The 22,228-nt window shown below is 45.6% G+C and overlaps 1 protein-coding gene across 1 annotated transcript; it reads right to left on the bottom strand.

Moving 5' to 3' along the window:
- Positions 1-7,312: 7,312 nt before the first annotated feature.
- Positions 7,313-20,362, bottom strand: PRELID3A (PRELI domain containing 3A; the record flags this gene model as incomplete). The annotated part of the gene is made up of 7 exons (XM_080920465.1): positions 7,313-7,507; positions 8,481-8,591; positions 9,475-9,577; positions 9,673-9,743; positions 12,191-12,280; positions 12,934-13,102; positions 20,331-20,362. The coding sequence occupies 6 exons, from the start codon at positions 20,360-20,362 to the stop codon at positions 8,538-8,540; spliced, it is 519 nt and encodes a 172-aa protein (XP_080776591.1). The 3' UTR covers positions 7,313-7,507; positions 8,481-8,537.
- Between the last annotated feature and the right edge of the window lie 1,866 nt (positions 20,363-22,228).

The raw sequence follows: 22,228 nt of genomic DNA, 5'->3' as shown, positions 1-22,228 counted from the left end.
TCTATGACATGTCTAATGGTGCATACACATTATCTCTGTGAAAGTCAATCTGCAGTTTGAGCTGTAGTGTTTCTTTTATGAACTTGAGGGAATTTGGTTTGAAAGCTACTTTGTCTGATATTAAGATGGCTTCTTGGTTCCACTGCTTGGAATAGAATTTTCCAATCTGCCCTTGATGGTGAGATGTGTTTGTTTTTTGGATGAGGCAGATCTTTCTCTCTCTCTATCCCCTCCCTGCCCCCATAATTTCTCTTGCTGTCCTGAAACTTGCTCTGTAGATTAGGTTAGCCTCTAATTCATACATCTGTTTTGTGTGTTTCTTGTACCTTAATAAGCACCTGTTACAGATTGGGGACACTTTTTCCCTTTGGTTTTTGTTTTGGGGTGGGTTTTTTATGTTTTTGTTTCTTAAGACTGGATCTTTCTACATATTCCTGGCTGTCCTGGAATTCACACAGATTGGCCTGCCTCTGCCTCTGAAATATTGGGATTACAAGTGTGTGCCACTACACTGGCCAAATTAGAGAATTTCTTTAATTTTGTTATTTTCTGTGTCTTTGACCTTAGTTTTTGTTGTTGTTGGTTTTTTTTTTTTTTTACCTCCTTTCTCTGTTCCTATTATTCACAATACATAATCTTCTCATAATGTCCCAGATTTTCTGACCAGATTTTTTTTTTTGACTGAATGTCTTAGGTTTTTTTTTTGTTTGTTTGTTTTTTGTTTGTTTGTTTGTTTGTTTTGTTTTGTTTTTTGTTGCTGTGAAGACACACCATGACCATGGCAATTATTTTAAAGTAAAACATTTAATTGGGGCTGGCTTACAATTCAGAGTTTTAGTCCACCATTTTCCTGGTAGGAAGCATAGTCACTTACAGACAAACATGGTGCTAGAGGAGCTAAGAGTTCTGCATCTTGATTTGCAGGCAGCCAAACTGACTGAGACACACTAGCCAGACTTGGTCTTTTGAGACATCAGAGCCTACCTTTAACCACAGTGGGTCCACAGTGACCCACTTCCTTCAAACAAAGACACATCTACTCCAACTTGGCCTCACCTTCTATACCATTCCATATAAACCAAGCATCCAAACATATGAATCTATGGGGCCAAACCTATTCAAATCACCACACTGAATTCTTTTTGTTTGGTTGGTTGGTTTTGGTTTTTTGTTTTTTTTTTTTTTTTCTCTTTTGAAACATGGTTTCTCTGTGTATCTTGTATCTCTGACTGTCCTGGAACTTGTTTTGTAGACTAGACTGGTCTCAAACTCAGAGGTCCACCTGCCTCTGCCTCCTGAGTGCTGGGATTAGATGTATCTGCCACCACCATCTGGCCATTTATCTTTGTATCTTCCAAACCTGAGATTTTTCTTCCATGTCTGTAATCTTTTGGTGAAGCTTATCTAAGGTTTTATTTGTTTTTGATATTCTAAGATTTTTGTTCTTAATTTTATTTCAGTTTGGGCCTTTAATGATTCTATTTCTACTTTCATATCTTGAAGTGCTTCCATTATTTGATTCAATTGTTTTTTTTTTTTTTTTTTTCTCATATTCTTTCCTTTAGATGTTTTTCATATTCTCTATAAGGTCCCTGAACATATATATAATACCTATTTCAAAGTTCCTTTGCTTCAGCTAAATCTTGTTTCGGCCTGCTGTAGTAGTGTTACCAGATTTTCTTGGTTATTCATGATATTTGAGATGGTGTAGACATCTGATACGTGGTCTTGTTTTTGTTAGGTGGGTGTCCTTTTCTTTGATTGCTGTTGCCCACCCTGGATACTAAGCATGTGGGATGGCGCTGGGACCCTTGGTAGAGAGTACTTTTTTGTCTGCAGATGCCACAAAAAAATGGAGATGGACCAAGAGGAAAGACTGAGGGGGCATTGGGAAAGATCTAGGGAAACCAGGGGCCACACCATGTCTGCAGGACATGGAGGTGGGGTAGGATGAGGTGCTCCTGCAGAAAGGTGCAGTTGGATGGAAAGCAAGCCTAGAGAGAGGAATGAGAGGCTGTTGGTTGAGATGGACCTCATGTAGCCCAGGCTGCGTTGAACTCCTTACTCTCTTGCTTCTCCTGCCCCTGTGCTAGGATCACAGCTCATGTGCAAAGTGTTTCATCTGAGCATGACTCAGGAAAGCATCTTCATAGAGTCTGCTCACATACGCAGTGACCCGCCAACGGCAGCACAGAACAAAGCTGCTCAGGGAGGGCAAGGGCCATCTGCCAGCACATCACCCCCTGTGCCAGGACCTCAGCTTGGCTTTCAGAGAGCTCTCTTCATCAGAAAAGAGTACAACAAATAAACGAATGGAATTAAACCTCCTAAAAGAGGCTCTCTAGTCAGGACAGTATTTGAGGGAAAACTTACAGTGAATGGATCATTGTGAAAGGGAGGCCAGTCGGAAGGTAACATAGGAACCATGTCGGAATTATTAGCCTTCATTGCAGCAAACGTTGTTCATCCTGAGACCGTGCTTCCACATAGAGTGGCATTAGAGACGGCAGTGGACCCATCGTTATCTGAAGGCTGCACTGAGATGCAACTCTGCTTCTAATGTGGCTGCTTGCACAGCTGAGTGCCCTAGGGACTTGCTGGGCTCCTCAGTGACCTTACCATATGGCAGACTGAGTCACAGGCATCATCACTACATGCTTTACATGGCTGAGTGCAGCAGCCCATATACATGCAGACAGCACAGCTCAGCAGAGGTCATGAGGCACAGCCTCCTGGGACCATCGTGGAAGTGACAGATTGGTGCAGAATGGGGCAGTAAGAATATGAAACAGATGGATCTAAGGGAGGGTTTGTTTTTTTTGGTTTTTTTTTTTTTTTTTTTTTTTTTTTTTTTTGTTATTTTGTTTTGTTTTTTATCCAAATGGCTGCACGGGAACATCAGGAGAAAGAGTCTTAGTGGGAGTCTTATGTTGATGGAAACATAAAGTCAGGTGGGGGAAAATGGTTTTATTTACAATGATCAAACACAGTGGGACCCTTAGAAAACTGGACTCTGTGGGCCTCCATGTCTCTGTCAGAATAGCCTGGAGTTGAGAGATTATTTTTCATAACCCTCTGAAAACAGCAAAACGATTCTGGTAATAAGCTTGGCTGGCTGACCTGGTGAAGTGTGCTCTAACCAGCAACCACAGAGAACCTGAAAGAGCAGGATGGAGACCCACATGGGTTCTGGTAAGTGCTAATTACTACTTGATGGCCTCACAGTTGACACCTCTTACTAATGACTTAAAAGCTAACAAAGTAAAAGTGCCCTCACTCACTGCAGGCTCCATCGCTGCAGCCTTGGACTCAGAGCCACACCCTCTGCCCTTTGGAGTGTGTATCCATGTCCTTGTTTATCGGATATTCAGCAGGCACAGGCCTACTGAGTTTTCTCAGATCTTTGTAAGGACCAGATACCTGGCTACCTCAAGTTCTCAGTACAATCCTGTTTCCAATCCTAAGGATCCCAAGGTTCTAATAACTGTTTTGAACCTAGGATTATGGCTCAGTGAGAGCACACCAAAGAAAAAGTGTTTGGTAGGCTCAGCCCTAAGGGGGCCCATAGGTTGGAGAGAAAGGGGCAGAGGAAAGAGATAGGAAACTCCCATATCAGCACTCAGGCTACCTGATGAGTGAGCAGAAACACTTCTTCAGAAGCCAAAACCCACTGGCATACGTATGTGTGCACATATGTGCATATATGTTGAAGATTTGTATTTTATGTGTATAAATGTCTGTCTGCATGTATATCTGGTAACATATGTTTGCCTAATGTCCAAGAGCCAGAAGAGAGCATTAGATCCTTGGAACTTTAGTTACAGGTGGTTATAAGCCACCATGTAGGTGCTAGACACTGGGATCCTCTTGCTCTTAAGAGGTGGGTCATCTAGATAGAATTTTACTATTGATTCCTAAGCCAAATTGGTAGAGAAACTGAGAATTAATGCAAGTGATTCTCTACAAAGAAGCCTAGCTGCACAAGAAACCCAACTTGTAAGAGGGAACACTGTCTTCCTTTGAATACCATTCTAGCAATGTGTGGCTCACCTGAAGAGTGACAGTACTTGGTCACCTCAGATGCTTAACTCCCTCCTTACTTGCCAAATTCTATCCAATGATAGAACCTAGAAGCTTTCTTGTCATTATTCCTTAAATAACACACTGAAATGGTGTTTATATAATGCACAGAATTATGTATTACATTATTTAGAAAGTCTTAATATTAAAAACATTGTTTTTCATGGGGGAAAAAGCTGAGACAAACTGTCTTTAGAAGAATTTATAAGCACAAGTTACAGCACATGGACTCAGGCAGCCATAAGGCCCTGAAGGAGGGCAAACCAAGATTGGCTTCACTGGAAGAGGTGCCATCAGGGGTCCTGGAAGGGAAAGCTGTCAATCCCCTCCATTTTAAAGAATGTCAGAATTGCACATGAGTCTCAGGGAAACAGCCTTCAGTCCCAATAAGTAAAGGATTGCCCTCTCTTACAAGTTTCTAGCTAGGGGATGCCCTCCATCACGGGTTTTTGAATGCCTTCTCTTATAGTTTCTAGATGAAGGAACTCCATACAACACTAGCCAGCCTTCATGCCCAAGAATCACAAGGCAGAAAAGCAGTAAATAAAAGTTGCTTCAAGGTTGTCTTGGGCCTGAGTGTGGGGTTGTAACACAAAGTCCCATAAAGACTTCCCTCGAGGTGGTGGGAGAGATGACTCCGCTGTCAAGCTCTTCAAGAGGACCAAAGTTCCATTCCTAGCACCCACATCAGGTAGCTCACAACTGCCTCCAACTCCATCTCCAAGGAGATCTGCCTCCCACCAATCTGTCTGCTTCCACAAGCATCTGCACTCTTGTGACATATCTATAAATAAAAATAAATCTTTAAGAAACTTAATCAACAGCAGTTTAGAGGCTAAAGAGATGGTTCAAGCAGTAAAGTGCTTAACACACAAGTATGGGCCTGAATCCAGATCCCTGTCCTCATGGAAAACAGCCAGGCATAGTAGCAAGCAGTGAGCCCACTGGCTTCCTGGCACATCTTTCCTAGTGTGAGCTGACAGCACTCTAGCAGCCCAGTTCGAGCCTCCATCCTCTGCGTAGTCTCATGCACTGCAGCCCACATCTCTCTGAGTCTGTATAAAAGGGTCAGAGGCCCTGAGTCCACAGGCTCTCAAGGCTGCCAAACTATGGCACTTCTCCAAGACTAATGGAGCTTTCCTCACACACTGTATTCTGGGTTTTGTCCCTGTTGGGCTTCTAGTTTGTGTTTTTCCTGTGGGTTTTGTTACTTTGTGGATTTATGGGGCCCTTTGGTGGAGCATCTTGGAATATGAGGCTGTCCTTTGAGACGTTTCTTCCAGGTAATAGAGTACTGACTCTGTGGACTAGGATGTGTAAGGCTGACACAATACTGCATTTTTTGAGTTAACTTGTGCCTATTTTCGTAACTTAAAATGAAGGTCTAACCACTTATAACACTCAATCATAAAACATTTACTTTTATACTGATGAATCCCAAAAGGAAGGTTTATATAATCCACTTCAACCAAAACAGAAGTTACAACGCCAAATGGCTTTACACAGAATGAATATTGAAAACAATGACTACACTCCCTTAATTCGACTGAACTTGAAACAAGTATTGCCTACTTTTCTCACTGCTGTGACAGGAGGCAGCTTAAGGAAAGACGGGTTTGACATAGATCTGAGGAGTACAGTCCACTGAGGCTGCAGAAGTGCTGTGGTCTGAGGCACAGAGCAAAGATGGGAATCTCATACTCCAGGGACTTGCCTTTTCCCCCTTGCCCATCTGGTAAATGGTGCTTCCCATGGTGAGAGGTGCCCTTTCAGCCAAACCTCTCTAGGAATGCCCTCACAGCTACAGGGAGAGTGCTCCTTAATGCCCTAGATGTTCCCTACTCCCGCCAAGCAGCTAGCCAATAGTCTATAACCATCTCAAAGTGGGAAAGTGTCTTGGAGCTGTTCCTACCACATAAAGAGGGAGCTGCAGTATCCCTCTAGGGCGACCACCTTACTATGGTAGCTGACCTAGTGACTGGCAAGAAGCCTTCAATGGCCTCAGGAACTAAGTATTAGGCTCTTGGCAGTGAGTCCTCAAAGGGAACTTTTCAAGACACTGTTGTTTAAAAGTAGAAAAGAGACTGTCACAAAAATAGTTACAGTATGAACTGGGTTTAATGAAAAAAAGGTGTGTGTGTGTGTGTGTGTGTGTGTGTGTGTGTGTGTGTGTGTGTGTAACATCCTTGATTTAAAGATGGTAGGAAGCCAGACATGACAGTGCTCACTTGTAATTCATAAGAGGTGGAAGATGGAGGAAGTCAGCTTCATTTCCAGTGAGTACTTCATACTCATGTCCCTCACTGACACACTGATGGACTAAAGGCTACAAAGAAAGTGGGGAACATAAACTGTGAGGCAGGAAGGTGATGTAGATAATGGGGGAGGGGCTCCAATCTAGGATAAGAGCACAAAACCACCACTCACACCCCAGCAAGACCCCAGAACCCCAGGATATGGTGAGAGGGAATTAGCTGAACAGCTCTGTGTTCATAGTAGGAGGTCCCCACCCTCTTCAAAGGACAACCAGACTTGTTAGGAGAACCTGAAAAGACAGTTGGAACTTGACAAGAATCCCATAATGGGCATGGTGGCACACACCTGTGATTCTGACGCTTGAGATGCTGAGGTAGGAGAAATGCTGTGAATTTCAGAACAGCCAGGGCTACATAGCAAGATCTGTCTCAAGGAACAACCACCAAAAAGAGTCAAGTATAGCGGCCCAAGTCTGTAATCTCAGGACTTGGGAATGGGAAGCAGGAGGAAGAGTTCAAGGTCATCTTCAGTCACACAGAGTTCAAGGCCAGTTTTGAGTTTGAAAATCCCAGCTACTGCTGGAACCCTCAGTGGCCTGTGTAGAGAGAGCTCCTGAACTGGTTCTGGATGAAGCAGTGCATGATGGGGACCCTTAAGGCCAGAGAGCAACTTCTCATTCTTCACAGAGGCAAGTGGGAGACTATAAGGACATAGGACCACCAGGAACAGATGACGACAGCCTGGCCCCTGGAATTTTGAGGGACCTCCCCCAGCTTAGCTGGCAGCCATGAGGAAAGGGGAGCTCTCTTGGAGTGACTAGAGCCAGCACACACAAGTGACATTCCTTCCAGACACAGATAAAAGCTTAAAACCAATGCAGGCAGTGCAGCCCCAGCCCAGTACCCACAGCAGTGCAGTGCCTACAGCAGAGCCCAGCAGACCAGGGCTTCACACCACTCCCAAGAAACAGCCTCTCATGGACAGCCTCACACAGCTGGCTGGCACCTGGGCCTGATGCTGCACTGGGAGGTTGTCATGGACAAGGAAGATTCCAGCAGATACCTCTTCCAGGCTTGGTGAGAGCCACATCCACACTTGCCTCTCATCTTCTTCATTTGTCCATACTTCCTTCTTTCCTTTCTTCGTTGACTCTTTTTGGTGAGACATCTGACTGAAGATAGGAATGGTTTAGCTCTAGTTGATGAAGAAACAACCTGAGGAGCTTAGACTTTACATCAGGACTCCCTCCACACACAGACCTGCACACAGTTCCCACAAGCTCAACTTAGACTAAGGCTTAGAGACCCCAGAACAGGTCTTAGCCTTGGATTCAAGTGAAACTTCTCTGGCAAGCTTCATTGACTTAGGAAAAAGAAGCAAGAGTATCTTAAATGTACCTCAGACCCCACAGCTTGTTGGCTGAGGGAAATGAGGAAATGAACATGACTGGAGGCAACAGAGGGATGCAAGCTACCACTGTCAGCAGCTCAACAGGAACATTCAGGCAGGAAGTGGGGTGCTTTTATGAGGACATAAGATAGATGCCAATCAGGTGTCAAATATCTGGGGGCTGAAGAAACTAAGGCACATCTGTGAAGGGATGCTTTTATCACCACAATGACACAACCCAGAGGCTGAACACTAGCTCATACCAAGTATGTAAACAGGCACACAGCACTCTTCATAGAAACATCTACAAACTGGGAGTGGAGCTCAGAGGTCGAGGGCTTACCGAAGCCCAGCAGGTATGAGATCCTCAGTCCACTCCCTGGCTTAATAAAAATGATAACAAATTTTTTTTTTCAAAAAGTGCAAATTTTACCCAAGATGAAAATCAGATTAAATTTGCCTATAACATTGTTGACCTATTCATGGAGGCCCTTCATCAGCTGTGACAATCCTGAAGAATGTTCAGGCAGACAGGTACTGAGACCAACTTCAGGATAACAACTGCTACACTGCCTTCCTCAGACTTCAGTTGACAAGAGCTCAGGCGTGTCCTGGAAAGAAGCCTGGGTGCAAACTGGGGACATGAAAAAGGATGGTGTTGTCCACTGTGACAGACAGGCTGCAGCACAGGGCTGACCAACAAGCAACATCTCATGTGCTCCATGCACACAGGTAATAAAAAGCTAAAACTGTACCAGGTTAAGAAGTTTCTGTGACTGCCCCTTGTGTCACCAGGCATGGATGCAGACCTGTTAGCTTATGGCGCTCTCGGAATGTTCGATTATCCACTCAATGGCAGCCCATCCCTGCAACAGCACAGAAGGACTTCAGTTCTTGCCACAAGCAGGAGGGAACTGTTGTGGCAAAGATGTACCAATAATCTTCCCAAGCTGTGAACAACGAGGTGGTTTGAATAAAAATGGCCCCCATAGGCACATAGGAGGTGTAACCCAGTTGGAGTAGGTGTAGCCTTGTTGGGGGAAGTGGGTTGTTAGGGGTGGGCTTAGAGGTCTCAGAAGTTCAAGCCAACCAGGTAGGCTTGCTGTCTCCTCCAGCTGCCTGCAAACACAAGTGTAGAACTCTTAGCTACTCTCCAGCTCCATGTCTGTCAGCACACTGCCATGCTTTCTGCCATGATGACAAAGGACTGAACCTCTGTAAGCCTGCCCCAGTTAAATGTTTTCCTTTATAAGACTTGAGATGGTATCTCTTCACAGCAATAGAAACCTTAACTGAAACAGTCCCCATAAGCAAGCTAGTCAAGCTGAGAAACACGATTGGGTGTTTGCCATACCCACATCTCTCTAATGAGATAAAGAGTGCACCGGTTTGAGCTATCTCAAGGTCAGCACCCTCTTGGAATAACACAGTCAATGCACTTCTGAGAGACCTAAGACATCCTAAAGTCCCAGGGCCAAACCTGCTGTGGAGACCAAAGCAATCATGGAGACCAGAGAGACTGGATGAATTTCAAAGCAATAATAACCCTTACTAAGACAGATGTTTTGCCCCTCAGAACCTGGCCAGCCCTTCTGTATCTCTATTTGAAATAGAACAGTGGGGAATTCTACGGCCTTAGAAGCTCAACTACAAAGATCCTAGTCCTCAGGAGGACCCAAGGACCAGCCACATCCCCACTTCTCTGGCACATTACCAGAGTGCACCAGGGCCCTGTACTGAAGTGTGCACCTTCTTTGCATTGGAGGATATCGTGGTGGCCATTAGGCTTTCCAGGTAGCTCCCAAGGCTGATCCCCTTCACAGTGATGACGGCTTCCTGAGTGAGCACAGTCCTGCAGAAGAGCAGACGTAAGGGGCTGACCAACCCCAGAAGGGAGGCTCCATCCACCCCTGTTCATTGTGTCCATCCCACAATGAGGTGACTCACTTTTCAGGGTTCTCTGGATGAGGTGTGTACACCAACCTCTCATTCACTGACACCAGATTCGTGAGCGTGATCTTTAAAAACAAACACACAAACACATTTTTAAAAAAGACACTGCTGGCTTTAGGTTCAATTTTCTTGAATTTCTTCCTAAAACCATCTACCCTTCCAGCCCAGAATTAACACTTATGAAAGCCAGAAAAAGACAACATTCAGTCTCTCTCTCTCTCTCTCTCTCTCTCTCTCTCTCTCTCTCTCTCTCTCTCTCTCTCTCACACACACACACACACAGACACCTATCTGCATTACTGCACTATACAAACACACACACCCCTGCACCACACATACACATATTAGGGATACCACTGGGTACTTCCTTTTGATGATGATCACAGATCTCTCCCTACACCTGAGGCAGGATTTGCTTTCAAGGTACCCTCACATTTCCAAGCCTATCAGCAGCTGTAGGATACAGTCCACTGTTGTTTTCGATGGCAACAGTAGCCAAGTTCCCAGCCTCACTGACTCTCTAATGGCTGGATGTGCAGAGTCTGGGATCTACACAGAAGCTTCAGCAGCCTTGTCTAGAGTCCTACTTCCTGTCAGCAAACTGACTTCCTGTTTGTCTTTTCTATTAAAGCCTTCCTAGAGCCAGTGAGATATATCAGCAGATAAAGGTGCTTGCCCCACTGACCTACCAACATGACTTTGACTCCTGGAACGCACATAAAGAAGGAAAGCAAGAACTGACTTCATAAAGCCATCTTCTGGCCTCCACATGCACAGTGGCATGCCCACACACAGTAATAAAAATTAAAAACAAACAAAAAGACCTACCTAAAAAAAATGCTTCTCAAATATCACAGTGAACAGAGTTCTTATGGCACTATGATGATACATTTGTATGTCAGCTACAAATACACATGGCTAATGACTGCCCAGGATGCATACTGAAGACTGGCACCAGGAAACCAGGGACGTTAACACAGATCTCTTCAGAGATGCACAACCTGTTTTCTGCCTAGAAGGCTGAGAGCTGACATAGTTAAGAGCCTGGTGACTTCTGTGCTGTCTGTGTGGCACAGACCTCACAGGATCCTCCTCATCTTGAGCTTGTTTTTCTCAATCCACTAGAACCTGTTTTCATGGAAGATGTCACATGTACTTTACAAAGAGAGCCAACATGGTCACGTCTTATGCTTTGTTGTGCACAAGGAATTGAGTTCATTATCACCTGAAAACTTCTCACCAACTTGTGCTGCTAAATGTGCCTCAAATAAACTACCTGGGGTCAGACTCTCAAAGTCTGAACCAATACCAGCTACTGAACTCTGTTGAACCCAATTGCCTTCTTGCCTTCTGGGATTATGACTCCTGGCTGTGGTGTGCCAGACACCTCACACTCCACCACTGTGACTCAGGACAGACTGTGGGTTTGATTACGGCTGTTGCTTTATCTAACTGTTTGTTCACACTTTGTGAAAACTCTGTGCACTTCCATCTCATTCCTATTTGTGTTAATACCTGAAAATTGTGTGTGTGTGTGTGTATATATATATATATATATGGGCACTATAATGTTTCACTGTATAAATACATTGTATAACATTCAAATCAGGGTAAGTGTAGCTAATCCCACCACTAGGAAGATCTCTGGGAGTTTCAGGCCAGCCTGGTCTACATACTTAGGCTCTGTATCAAAATTAATGAAATTTTAAAATTCAGGGTAAACATTCCTTTTCCTTAAATATTTATATATTTGTGGTAGAGACATTCTAAATATTTTCTTCTAGTTCTTTTACTACACACACACACACACACACACACACACACACACACACAGTTAGCTGGGCATGGTGATACACATCTGAAGGATATCTGTGAGTACCAAGCCAGCCTGATCTTCATAGCAAGTTCTAGGCCAGCTGGAGCTACATAGTGAGACCCTGTCTTATGATTAAGATTATTACTATTATGTATAAAATACACACATTGTTATCTATAGCCACCTAGCTATAACCACCAGATTCAGCAGTTTTCTCATCTAACTAGTTAGTGCCTCTTTCTATTTATTTATTTATTTATTTATTTATTTATTTATAGACAAAGTATTACTCTGTCCCGGAACTCACCATGCAGATCAAGCTGGTCTCAAACTCACAGATGTCCACCACACCTGACCTATTGCCTTTTTCTTTATGTTGATTATATTAGAATAAAAAGATGAGGAAAGGGAAGATGTGATGTCTCAAGTCTATAGCCTCAGCACTCCACAGGCTAAGGCAGGAGGATTACAGAAAATGTAAGACCAGCTTGGGCTATCCAGCGAGTTCCAGTACAGTGAGAACCCCATCTCAAAACAAAACAAAGATAAAATACCACTAAATAAATATAACCCTCGTCCTAAAAACAGGAGTGCTCTGAGCGAGCAAAAGGCAAGCTGGAAGAACAGTTTAAGGGAGGCATTACGCACCATCGGGGAGCAACATTAAGCACCTTCTCATCTTAGACCACTGCTTACATTGGTGGAACACAGCTCCATTTTCCTGGCAGCCGGATCCACGACGGAGTGCTCTTTGATGTACGTCAAGGTCCTGTTGGCTCCCAGAATCTAAGAGAGAAAGAGTAGAGCAGGATGCTAAGGTCCAGTTATGAACTTTCTTACAACAAATGTTCTATATCTGTGGATTCAGCGATGGGCAGAGAGATCAACCTCCTGGCAGATTTTGGAAACCGAGCTAACAGTTTTAACACTGAGAATGTTTCGACAAAAGTTAAAACAGGGAAGTCAGGGATGCCGAGAAGAGGCTCCTCTGCCGACAGTTTTGAAGGCAAGAATCAGCCTGCAGAGATAGTTTTCACATCCTATATACAATCCAGGAGTGGCAAAGGAACCACAAGGAGACGTGGGCTATGCAAGGACCCAAACTTGGAGTAGAGAGAAGTTTACATTCTCAATTCTCCACCAGACCCCATTCCACCCCCATTTTTGGCTCTAAAAGCGAGTATAGGCTGAAGCTCACATGTAAAATGTGTAACTGCAGCACCACAAAATGTAGGATTCTGGGCCTTCATATGCTGTCACTGAAGAAAAGTCACCCAGGTCTCCTAACCTAGAGTGACTAGAGTCCTTCTGAGACAACAGAATAGGACCCATGGACAGTCTAAGGAGAAGGGGACAAGGGACTGCAGGGACCCATTCCACCCAGCCATTTATGGCATCCATCAGCAGTAAGTGCCCACGGCCACGCAGGAAATTCTCACCGCACGCACGAGGCCAGGAAGCCCCCATTCGGTGCTGAGCAAACGCAGACTGTGCAGTCGCCCACAGCCATCCACACTGCGCTCCAGCACGTCCACGCCCACCACGCATGGGTTCATCGGATTAGGGTACTTCCGCATAGCCGCCTTGATCACCGTGTCCCAGGGATGGCTGGCAAGAGAACACATCAGCATAGGAAGTGGCCCTGGGGCTGAGGTACCTGTGTTTACTCCATCCAGGCTGTCTTGGGTACTTATCTAAACCTATATCTCCTGCGCGTGCGGGTGTGGGGATGTGGGAGCAGATGTGTCTGTGCTGAGGCTACAGAGAGCTTACTTGGTCTCTGTCCCGGTCCTCCTTCAGCCCACAGGAGGCAGAAACCTTTCGTTGGCACTTCTCAGCAATGAGACGATCTCCCTACTTGTGCCTCGCTGGAAAAACACTGGCTGAGGTCCTGAATGCAGGATAGCTCCTGACTTCCAATAGAGCTCATGGTCCTACCTAGACTGCCTGGCTATCCAGTAGAATCCCAAGGAATCTTAAGGATGTCCCAAGAACTCCCTGAGGTTCCCCTTGAAAAGTCCCACTTCTCTAAGTCAGAGCTCAGAGCTAAGGGGTGATGAGCCCTCCTCCTAATTTATCTCTTGCTCTCAGAGATGCCAAAGTCTCAGACAGCAGCCCACTACTGTCCAGACCTTGGTTAGGTTGGACCTAACCTCAGACCTCAGACCCCTGTGAAGGAGCCTCCCTTCCAGATGTTCAACATAGGCTTTCCCCCATTGCTGAGAACTACTAGCCTTCCCTCCCTTCCTGGTATGCTGTCCTGGAAGGAATGTATCGCCATGATGCCATCATTTCTCTGCAGACTCAGACTGAAAGGACATACAACTTGTGCAAATATACTTACAGCAAAATAACCATACAAGTTATTGTAGATATGTGTAGGTTTTGTTTTGTTATTGGTTTTTTTTTTTTTTTTGGTTTTCAAGGCAGGGTTTCTCTGTGTAGTCCTGACTGTCCTGGAACTTCCTCTGTAGACCAGGCTGGCCTTGAACTCAGAGATGTGCCTGCCTCTGCCTTCCAAGTGCTGGGATTAAAGGCATGTACTACCACCACCTGGCTGGGTTATGTTTTATCTGCAAGTTTATATGTGCCCACCTGTGTGTGGTACCCATGGAGGCTCAGGGAGTATCAGATGCCCTGGAACTGGAGTTGTCTGTTGAGAGTTGTCTCTAAAGCTATCTCTAAAATGACAAAGCCCAGCCGGCTGTGTTGACACACATGCCTTTCAACCCAGAAGGGAGGCAGAAGCAGACAGAACAGATCTGAATTTAAGGGTAACCTGATCTATAGAGCAAGTTCCAAACATCTAGGGCTACACAGAGAAATTGTGTACTGAAAAACAAAAAATAAAATTAAGCGTCAAGTTCTAGGCACAAAGTGTACCCACTGGCTGAAGAAAACACTAATATACAGCCAGCATGCAAACCTGGTAGCATCAGGCCTTGAGAACGGCATGGCTGGCTTTGAAGGCACCTGAGCCATTCACAGGAGTACCAGCTGACTCTTTGGCCTGCAGGAAGCTGCAAGTGTGCAAAGCTCTCTCTGGCAGATGAGGAGTTGAATGCAGACCTTTCTCAAGAGGCAAAGTCCCGGCTATACAGAGACATGGTGTGACCGAGTCCTATCCCAAAGGAAGGGAAGCCTCTGCTGACTCCCATTCCAGAATGATCCCAAACATCCATAGTAAAGTCTGCCTAGAACAAAGCAGACGGGAGGACTAATTCTGGATTCTATGCTGCATTAGAGTTCTCTAAAGAAAGAGACGGGGGGGGGGGGGGGGGGGAGCGGGGAGCAGAATGTGCATGAATTATTTGGTTATGCATATTAGATTGGCTTACATGATACGGTCTAGGTAGCCCCCACAGCGGCTGTTTCACACGGGAGAGGCTGAGAATCTGGTACCTGCTCAGCCCATGGGGCTGATCCCAGCAGTGCCAATCTGGTGCTGAAGGCCTGGAGGACTACTAGAGAGCTGCTGGTCTTCGAGCTGTTGGAATCCCAAAGAACTGGTCCTAATGTCTAATGTACACGAAGGGACGCCATAGCAACAGGAAGGATGAACTGGCCAGCAGAAGTGAGAGCAAGCAGACAGGATGCAAAGCTCCTCTCTTTCACGTCCTTTGATCTGTGTAGCCATCGGAAGGTGCTGCTCACACTTCGGGTGTGGCTTCCCGCTTCAAGTAATCTGGTCAAGAAAGTCCCTTGACGGGAGTGCCCAGCAGTTTACACTTCAGTTGATCTGAGGTCCAGTAAGTTCAGCAGTGAAGATCATCACACATGCTAAGGACTGAGAGTGTCTAAGGGAGAACCCCAGCCAACGGCTGGGTGGTAGAAACCAGTGTCCAAGATCTGCCTAAATCAGCCTGGCGGTGGTAGCACAGGCCTCTGATCCCAGCACCAGGGAGGCAGAGACAGGCAGGCCTCTGTGAGTTCAAGGCCAGCCTGGTCTAAAGAGCAAGTTCCATTAAAGCTAAGACTACGAAAGAGAAGGCCTGTCTTGAAAAACCAAACCAAACCAAACCAAGCAAACAAAGATTTGCCTAAGTCATTTGGTAAAAAAGCCAAGTTGGGAATACAACATGGAACCAAGCACACTGTAAGAGGAGCAGTCTACTTTCGCTTATTTCTAGAAATTATAGGTTTGGAGACTAGCAGGTAGTCACAGAACCAAAACTCTATCCTACCTCCAGCCAGTTCTACCTGGAGGCTCTAGACCTGGTTGTCACACTGTAACTGGGACATCACTAGCTCTCACCATATCAACATTTACACTGATGACTCTTAAAGCAACAGGGGAAAGACCTGGGCTCTCCCAGCAACGCAGGCCAGGCTCCAAACCACAGCCTGGTCACATTGCCGCTCACACACGCACTTAGTGAAACAACTCAGGATTCTCCAAGGAGTATGTGATGAAATGGAGAGTGGTTAATCTGATCATCACTTGACCCCTGAGGACTCTTGTCTTTGACGATCTGTAAGAGAACAGGAGGCGTGCCAGAAGCATCTCTGCAGGACAAGCCGGTCTCAGGCTGCCCCGGGTATCTCAGGCAGCTCACACAAAACAAGCAGCCTTTCAACACCCCCTGCTTGCCCTTGGAAGAACAATGCACAAACTGTTCGCTAGGACTTGGGAGCTTGGCGGGTATTTTCTGGGAAGTTAAGGGAGTGAGCCTGTCACTCTAAGGCATCTTTAGGGTTTGTTGCCCAAAGATAAAACCTGAGCTTCCGAATGAAAGCTGCAATTTTAGGAAAGTTATATCCATTACCATGAGCACAACTGGCCCACACTGCAAACCCGGATCACACACATCCCACAAGAGGGACACACTGCTTTGTGGTCATGTTGAACTCGTCACGGCAACAGAAACCCTAAGGACAGACATATTCATGTTTTACAACTCCTTTGTAATGCTGGACTCTAACCATACACCTCAACCAAGGCTAAAAACTACAGAACACCAGATGCAGAAGGAGATAAGAGACCCAAACTACAGAAATACAGGAATCATGGATGTTTTTAAAGTACCAGAGTCTCCCAATTTCTGCGAAATACAGTTATGTTTTTTATTTGAATTGTTGCCAGAGGGTCTCATACTTGCTCAACTGACCTTGAACTCCTGATTTTCCCGCCTCTATCTCCCAATTGCTGGGACTGTAGGCATGTACCACTCTGTCAAGTTTATGGGGTTGGGGACTGAACCCAGAATTCATGCATTCAAGACAAACATCCACCATCCTCATCCCAATTTTTACTCTAAATTGCATAGTAGTATAGGCTTAAAACCTGGCATAGTGGCACACTCAGGAAATGGAGACAGAAGGATCAGAAATTCAAAGTCATCCTTAGCTCCACAGTGGGGCCAGCCTGGGCTACATGAAACCCTGTATCCAAAAACAAAAGGGAGCAGGGTTATTATCATTCAATGTAACAAATTTAAAGTTTCAATTACAGTTTCTAATAACAATATACAGTTCCTTGGTTCTTTTTTAAGACAAGGTTTCCTCTATATGCCTCAAGACCCTTCTCCTAAATGCTGGGGTTACAGCTGTGCGAATACATCTGGCTCTCCAACACAGAAACTGATATAGAATGTAATCAACACAAAAAGAAACTGGGGGCCTCAATATCGCCAAGATTCAGTCCATGGTCGCTTGTCTCTGTGCCTGTGACAAAGATCATGGAGAGGTGGCTCAGGGGTTAACAACACTGGCTGCTCTTCCCAAGGTCCTGAGTTCAATTCCCAGCAACCACAGGGTGGCTCACAACCATCTGTCATGAGATCTGATGCCCTCTTCTGGTGTGTCTGAAGGCAGCTACAGTGAATCCATATACATAAAAATAAAGAAATATATTTTAAAGAAGAATAAAGTAGTAAAATATTTTTTAAAAAGATCATGGAGTACAGAGGAACAGCTCACCTCAAAACAGAGAGAGCAGAAAGGAATAAGAGGAGTGAGGGCCAACACATACCCACTCAGCAGTACACCCCAGGTGACTCCCTCCAAGGTCCCAACTTACATGGGTCTAACATTTCCCATTTCCAATGCATTAGATCAGTATGAGGTCAGAGACCTCATGAGCTCATCTCCTATGGCAGTGATTCTCAATCTGTGGGTCACAACCTCTTTGGGATACCAGACGTTTACATTACAATTCATAACAGTAGCAAAATTAGTTATAAAGCAGCAATGAAAATCATTTTATGGTTGGGTCACTACAACATGAGGAAGGTTCAGAGCCACTGAATGGAAAAGCTCTGGCCAACATATGCAGAGGTGTGCCTTACTAATTAATCTCCAGGTGTCTCTCCATCCAAGACAACAGCCAGTATTGGCCATCACAGGCCGTAGGTACAGAACAGGCACATGTGTCCTTTCTGTAAGATCGGGCAAATTGTAACATTCATAGAGTAGGTGATTATAAAGCTAGCATAACCAAATCAAACTATATGTCTATCAACATGTCTATATAGATATGTGTCAGCTTAGAGCTCAAAACACACTATCGGAAGAAAAGAAACTGCCAGAAGACCCTTGCGAGATAATGGTGGTGGTTCCTATTTGGGAGAAACCACATTATGAGAAGTTAAGTATAACATACATATATGTGATGGCAGGGATTCTGGCATGTTTACCATATTTACCATCCCAGCTGCCTTTGTTGAAAAGGAGACAAAACTGAAGAGAAGGGAAAGGGGACATTTTCTGCCTCCCTGGAAGGTTAACTTCTTTTTCCAGCTCCTTACTAGAAAGCCAGATAGCTGTAGGTCCATCTTCTCAAAGCGCTACTGCCCTGAGTGGATGCTGATGGCCTGCCGGAGGTCTATTGCTACCCTCATTCTGGAAGGGCATCTGGTCTCCCCGTGAGCTTCCTCCCTATCAGCAGTGCCAGGGTTAGGCACTAGCAGGGTTCCTGGGACATAAACCAGAGAACCAACAAATGCTACCATATGGGTGAGCCTCAAAAATGATGATGATGATGATAATGTTTTCCAAAAGAAACCAGACACAGAATACCACATATGACGTTGACTATATCAAATCTCCAAGAGGAAAATCTACATAAAGCACATCAGTGGCTTCCCAGGGCAGGAACAGGGAGGGAGTACATCTGCCACATAAAGTTCAGCATCTCTTTAAAAGATAGCAAAATGTTCTAAAGCTGGACCACCATGGTGATGACTGCACAATTTGCAAGAAAACTAAAACAACAACAAAAACCCATTTCTGTAACTATACTGAAATTTACTCAGTTGTATAATATATTTAAAGTTTTTCTCATGTTCTCTTTTCACATGTGATGTGCATGGGGGTGAGTGCTGTGCATTGGTGCCCGAGGGTGTGCATGGGTGTTCGTGCTTGTGAAGGCCCAAGACTGATGCAGAGATCCTGTTACACGATTTTTCACCGAGGGAGTGTAGTCCTGCCAGCTAGAGTGCTCCAGGCATCCCCAAATCCACCTCAGCAAGCTAGAACCACAGGCCAGCCGTCCGGTCACTGACCTACGTGAGCTCTGGGGTTTAAGCTTCAGTACTCACACTTACATGGCAAGGACTTTAGCAAGCGAGCCATCTCCCCAGCCCAGAATTGGGGTGCACATTTTTAAGTGGCTGACTTGGAGCCAACAAGATGGCTCAGCTGCTAGAGATGCCTGCTGTCAAACCTTGAAATCTGAGTTGGATCTCCTGATCCGCAAGGTAGGAGCTGAGAACCGATTCCCCCGTGTGATCTTGACTGCAGCTTGCAGTGTGGCACATGCCCTCTCTCTTTCACTCACACTCACACACACACACACACACACACACACACACACACACACACACATTAATTAAATGTAATTTAAAAATTATTAAAAAGAGCCAACCTCGATGACACATGGCTTTAATCCCAGCACTAGGGAAGGAGAGGCAAGCAGATCTGTGTGAGTTCGGGGCCATCTTGGTATACATACATACTATGTGGCCAGCTAAAGCCACATAGTGGAATCCTATCTCAAAAAAGAAAAAGAAAAAGAAAAAGAAAGAAAGAAGGAAGGAAGGAAGGAAGGAAGGAAGGAAGGAAGGAAAGAAAGAAAGAAAGAAAGAAAGAAAGAAAAGAAAAGAAAAGAAAAGAAAAGAACGGAAGCTGTAAAAATGGTCAAATTGTCAACAGCGATTTTCCAGTGGCAGCCAACGTTTCAGGACCCTTAGAGTAACTCTAAGCGGGGCCCAAGCCTATACTCTGGCATCTCTGTACTTGATGACTTCCTGCTGCTCTCTGCATCTAGCCGGTACAAATTACGTCTGGATCTTGGGGAAACCTTCAGAAAGTCTGCCAACTTTTCCAAAAATCTACATACCACCCGTCTAAGGTTCCATATTAAAAGGGTTATTTTTCTAGAGGCGGATGCGCAGTGATTGAACACTTTTCCAGCAAGCTCGAAACACTGGGTCCGGTCCCAGCACCATCGAAAAATAAAAATAAAGAAGCCAGAAATTCTGAAGCCAGGGGATCAGTTTTTATTAAAATTTTGCACGTTAAAAGACAATAGACGGCAATTCTGTTTCATGCAGTCTCTCCACGTCCACCCCCTGCTCGGAACGAAAAGCTTCTCTATTCGGGATCAAGGCCGCTGCCCTACTCCGGAGGGATCGCGACGCCCGGCGACGCAGCTCGCAGCCGGCCCAAACCGGCTGAGGATGGGGAGGCCTGGCCTCGCACCTGCCGCCCCGCTCCCAGCCCGGGCCTGATCCCCGCCCCGGAGCCCCCTGTGGGTCCCGGATCCCTGCCCCTCCCCGAGGCCGCACCGCTCTGGCCGCGTCCGCGCCCTTCCCCGGGCAGCCCTCAGATGGCTCACCCGAACACGTGCTCCGAGCTCCAGATCTTCATCGCCGCAGCCGCAGGCCCGGGACGCGGGTTCGGCGCTCTGCGGGATGCTGCGCCGCGCCGTGGGGGCGGGGCGCCCGCTGTACCGCCTCCCCGGTCACGTGGCCCGGACTGCGGCGGCTAAAAATAGGGAGGTGGGAGGCGAGTGGTACCCAGGGCGGCGCTGCGGCAGGGACTTGCGCGAGTGCGCAGCCACAAATGGCAGCTCTGAGTTCTTTGAGGCTGTCCAAATCCAGCCCCGGTCCTTTCCAACCACACGCGAACGTCGTGGACAAACTAGAATTGCCAATTCAAAATAAATTCAATAAGCTTGAAACCCCAGTGCTACCGATGCGCATCACAGGCAACCCAAAAGAGAGACTACAAAGACAGAGAAACTGTTTCTCACCGCTAAGAAACAGATGTAGCCAGTTCTGCGAACGCTTTTTACCTGAACAATATATGGTGCTGCCCCAAAAGGCTTGGGGACAAAGGCAGACTTCATCCTAAAGTTATCAGTATACCGGAGCGCTGCTCCAGCGGAATGAATTGCCTTTATCCTGTAGACACAAAACAGTTCTCGCGCCTCGAGGGGAGTAAAACCCGGTTTATTTGGAGCCAAATATCATGATCCAGGAACAAGGATTGAGGTTTCCCTGAAAGGCATGTCTCACTACTTATGTGAACCTGTATTAGTTACAATCACAAATCATGGCATTTACCAAGTAAGTCAGCAGGGACCAGGGTAACTAGGAAACTGGGCTACAGGCCTCAGGTGATAACATTCTTAGCAGTTGGATTGGTAAAAGTCACTGGTCTGCTATGAGGTATACTGTAAAGATTCTGATAGCCAAGATTATTTGATCAGATACATGGGTGTGCAATGAATTGTCTTCAGAGGGACTGAAAACTGGGTCGTTGGTGGGTAACCCACACGTTACGTTCACTGGAGGTTGACATGGAATCTAACAAGATGTCTGACTAGACTAAGAAGTTACAGTTTGGCAAGAGATTATTACATGCATTCATAGAACCTGAACACACACCATGCGCCCACACACATACACAGCATAAACACCACACATACACAGACAAAAAAGAAAGGTTTAAAAGGGCTAAAAATAGCTCAAGATAATTTGGCTTTAATCTGCAACATTTCAACTCTCCATAAGCACTAAGTTTAGTCAGTTGGCCTTGGAGTCTTTAACAAGGTAGGGCTTTCCTTTTTCCTGGAAACTTCAGAAAAGTATATATATTGATCATAAATTAGGCTGGCATGGTGGTTCGTGTTTGTAATCCCAGCACTTGGTAAGGTAGAGAAAGATTAGTAGTTAGAGGCCAGGCTGGACTACATAGCAAGTGTTAAAAACAAAGCAACACGTGCCAGACCTAGTAAGGTTCTGTATAAACTGAGCTTAGCAGCATACACCAGGGGCATCTTCGGGTACAGATGGAGTCTGAGGCTTGGGCTGCACAAAACCTTGTCAGAGCAAACAGAAAGACAACAAACAAACAAACAAACACAAAGAGTAAAAAGAGGCTGGGAATACAGCTTAGTGGTAAATAGAAGACACAGAATACTTAGCTACACAGAATTCGCAACACCCATGGCTCAATCCCCAGTGCAGGAAACAACTATCAGAAACTCATCTCCTCTTTCAGACAAGAGGTCTATCTGCAGACTGAAATCTCACGGCCTCTGAAGTTATACTCTGATCCTGGGAAAAGGACGCTCTCTTCCTTGATGTCACTATTTCAAAGCCATGGCTTCAAAGTCTTTGAGGAAGATGGTCCTGATGGGGCTTTATTTAACTCCCTGCAGACATGTGCATACATTTCAGGAAGAGAAGGCCTCTGCTGGCAGGTGTGGGGCTCCCTCAGATTTAGAGG

This window comes from Micromys minutus (genome assembly GCF_963924665.1).
Source record: "Micromys minutus genome assembly, chromosome: 8".
NCBI classification, from domain to species: Eukaryota; Metazoa; Chordata; class Mammalia; order Rodentia; family Muridae; genus Micromys; species Micromys minutus.
The sequence above is the reverse complement of the archived record's forward strand: the minus strand, read 5'-3'. Positions and strand labels throughout refer to the sequence as shown.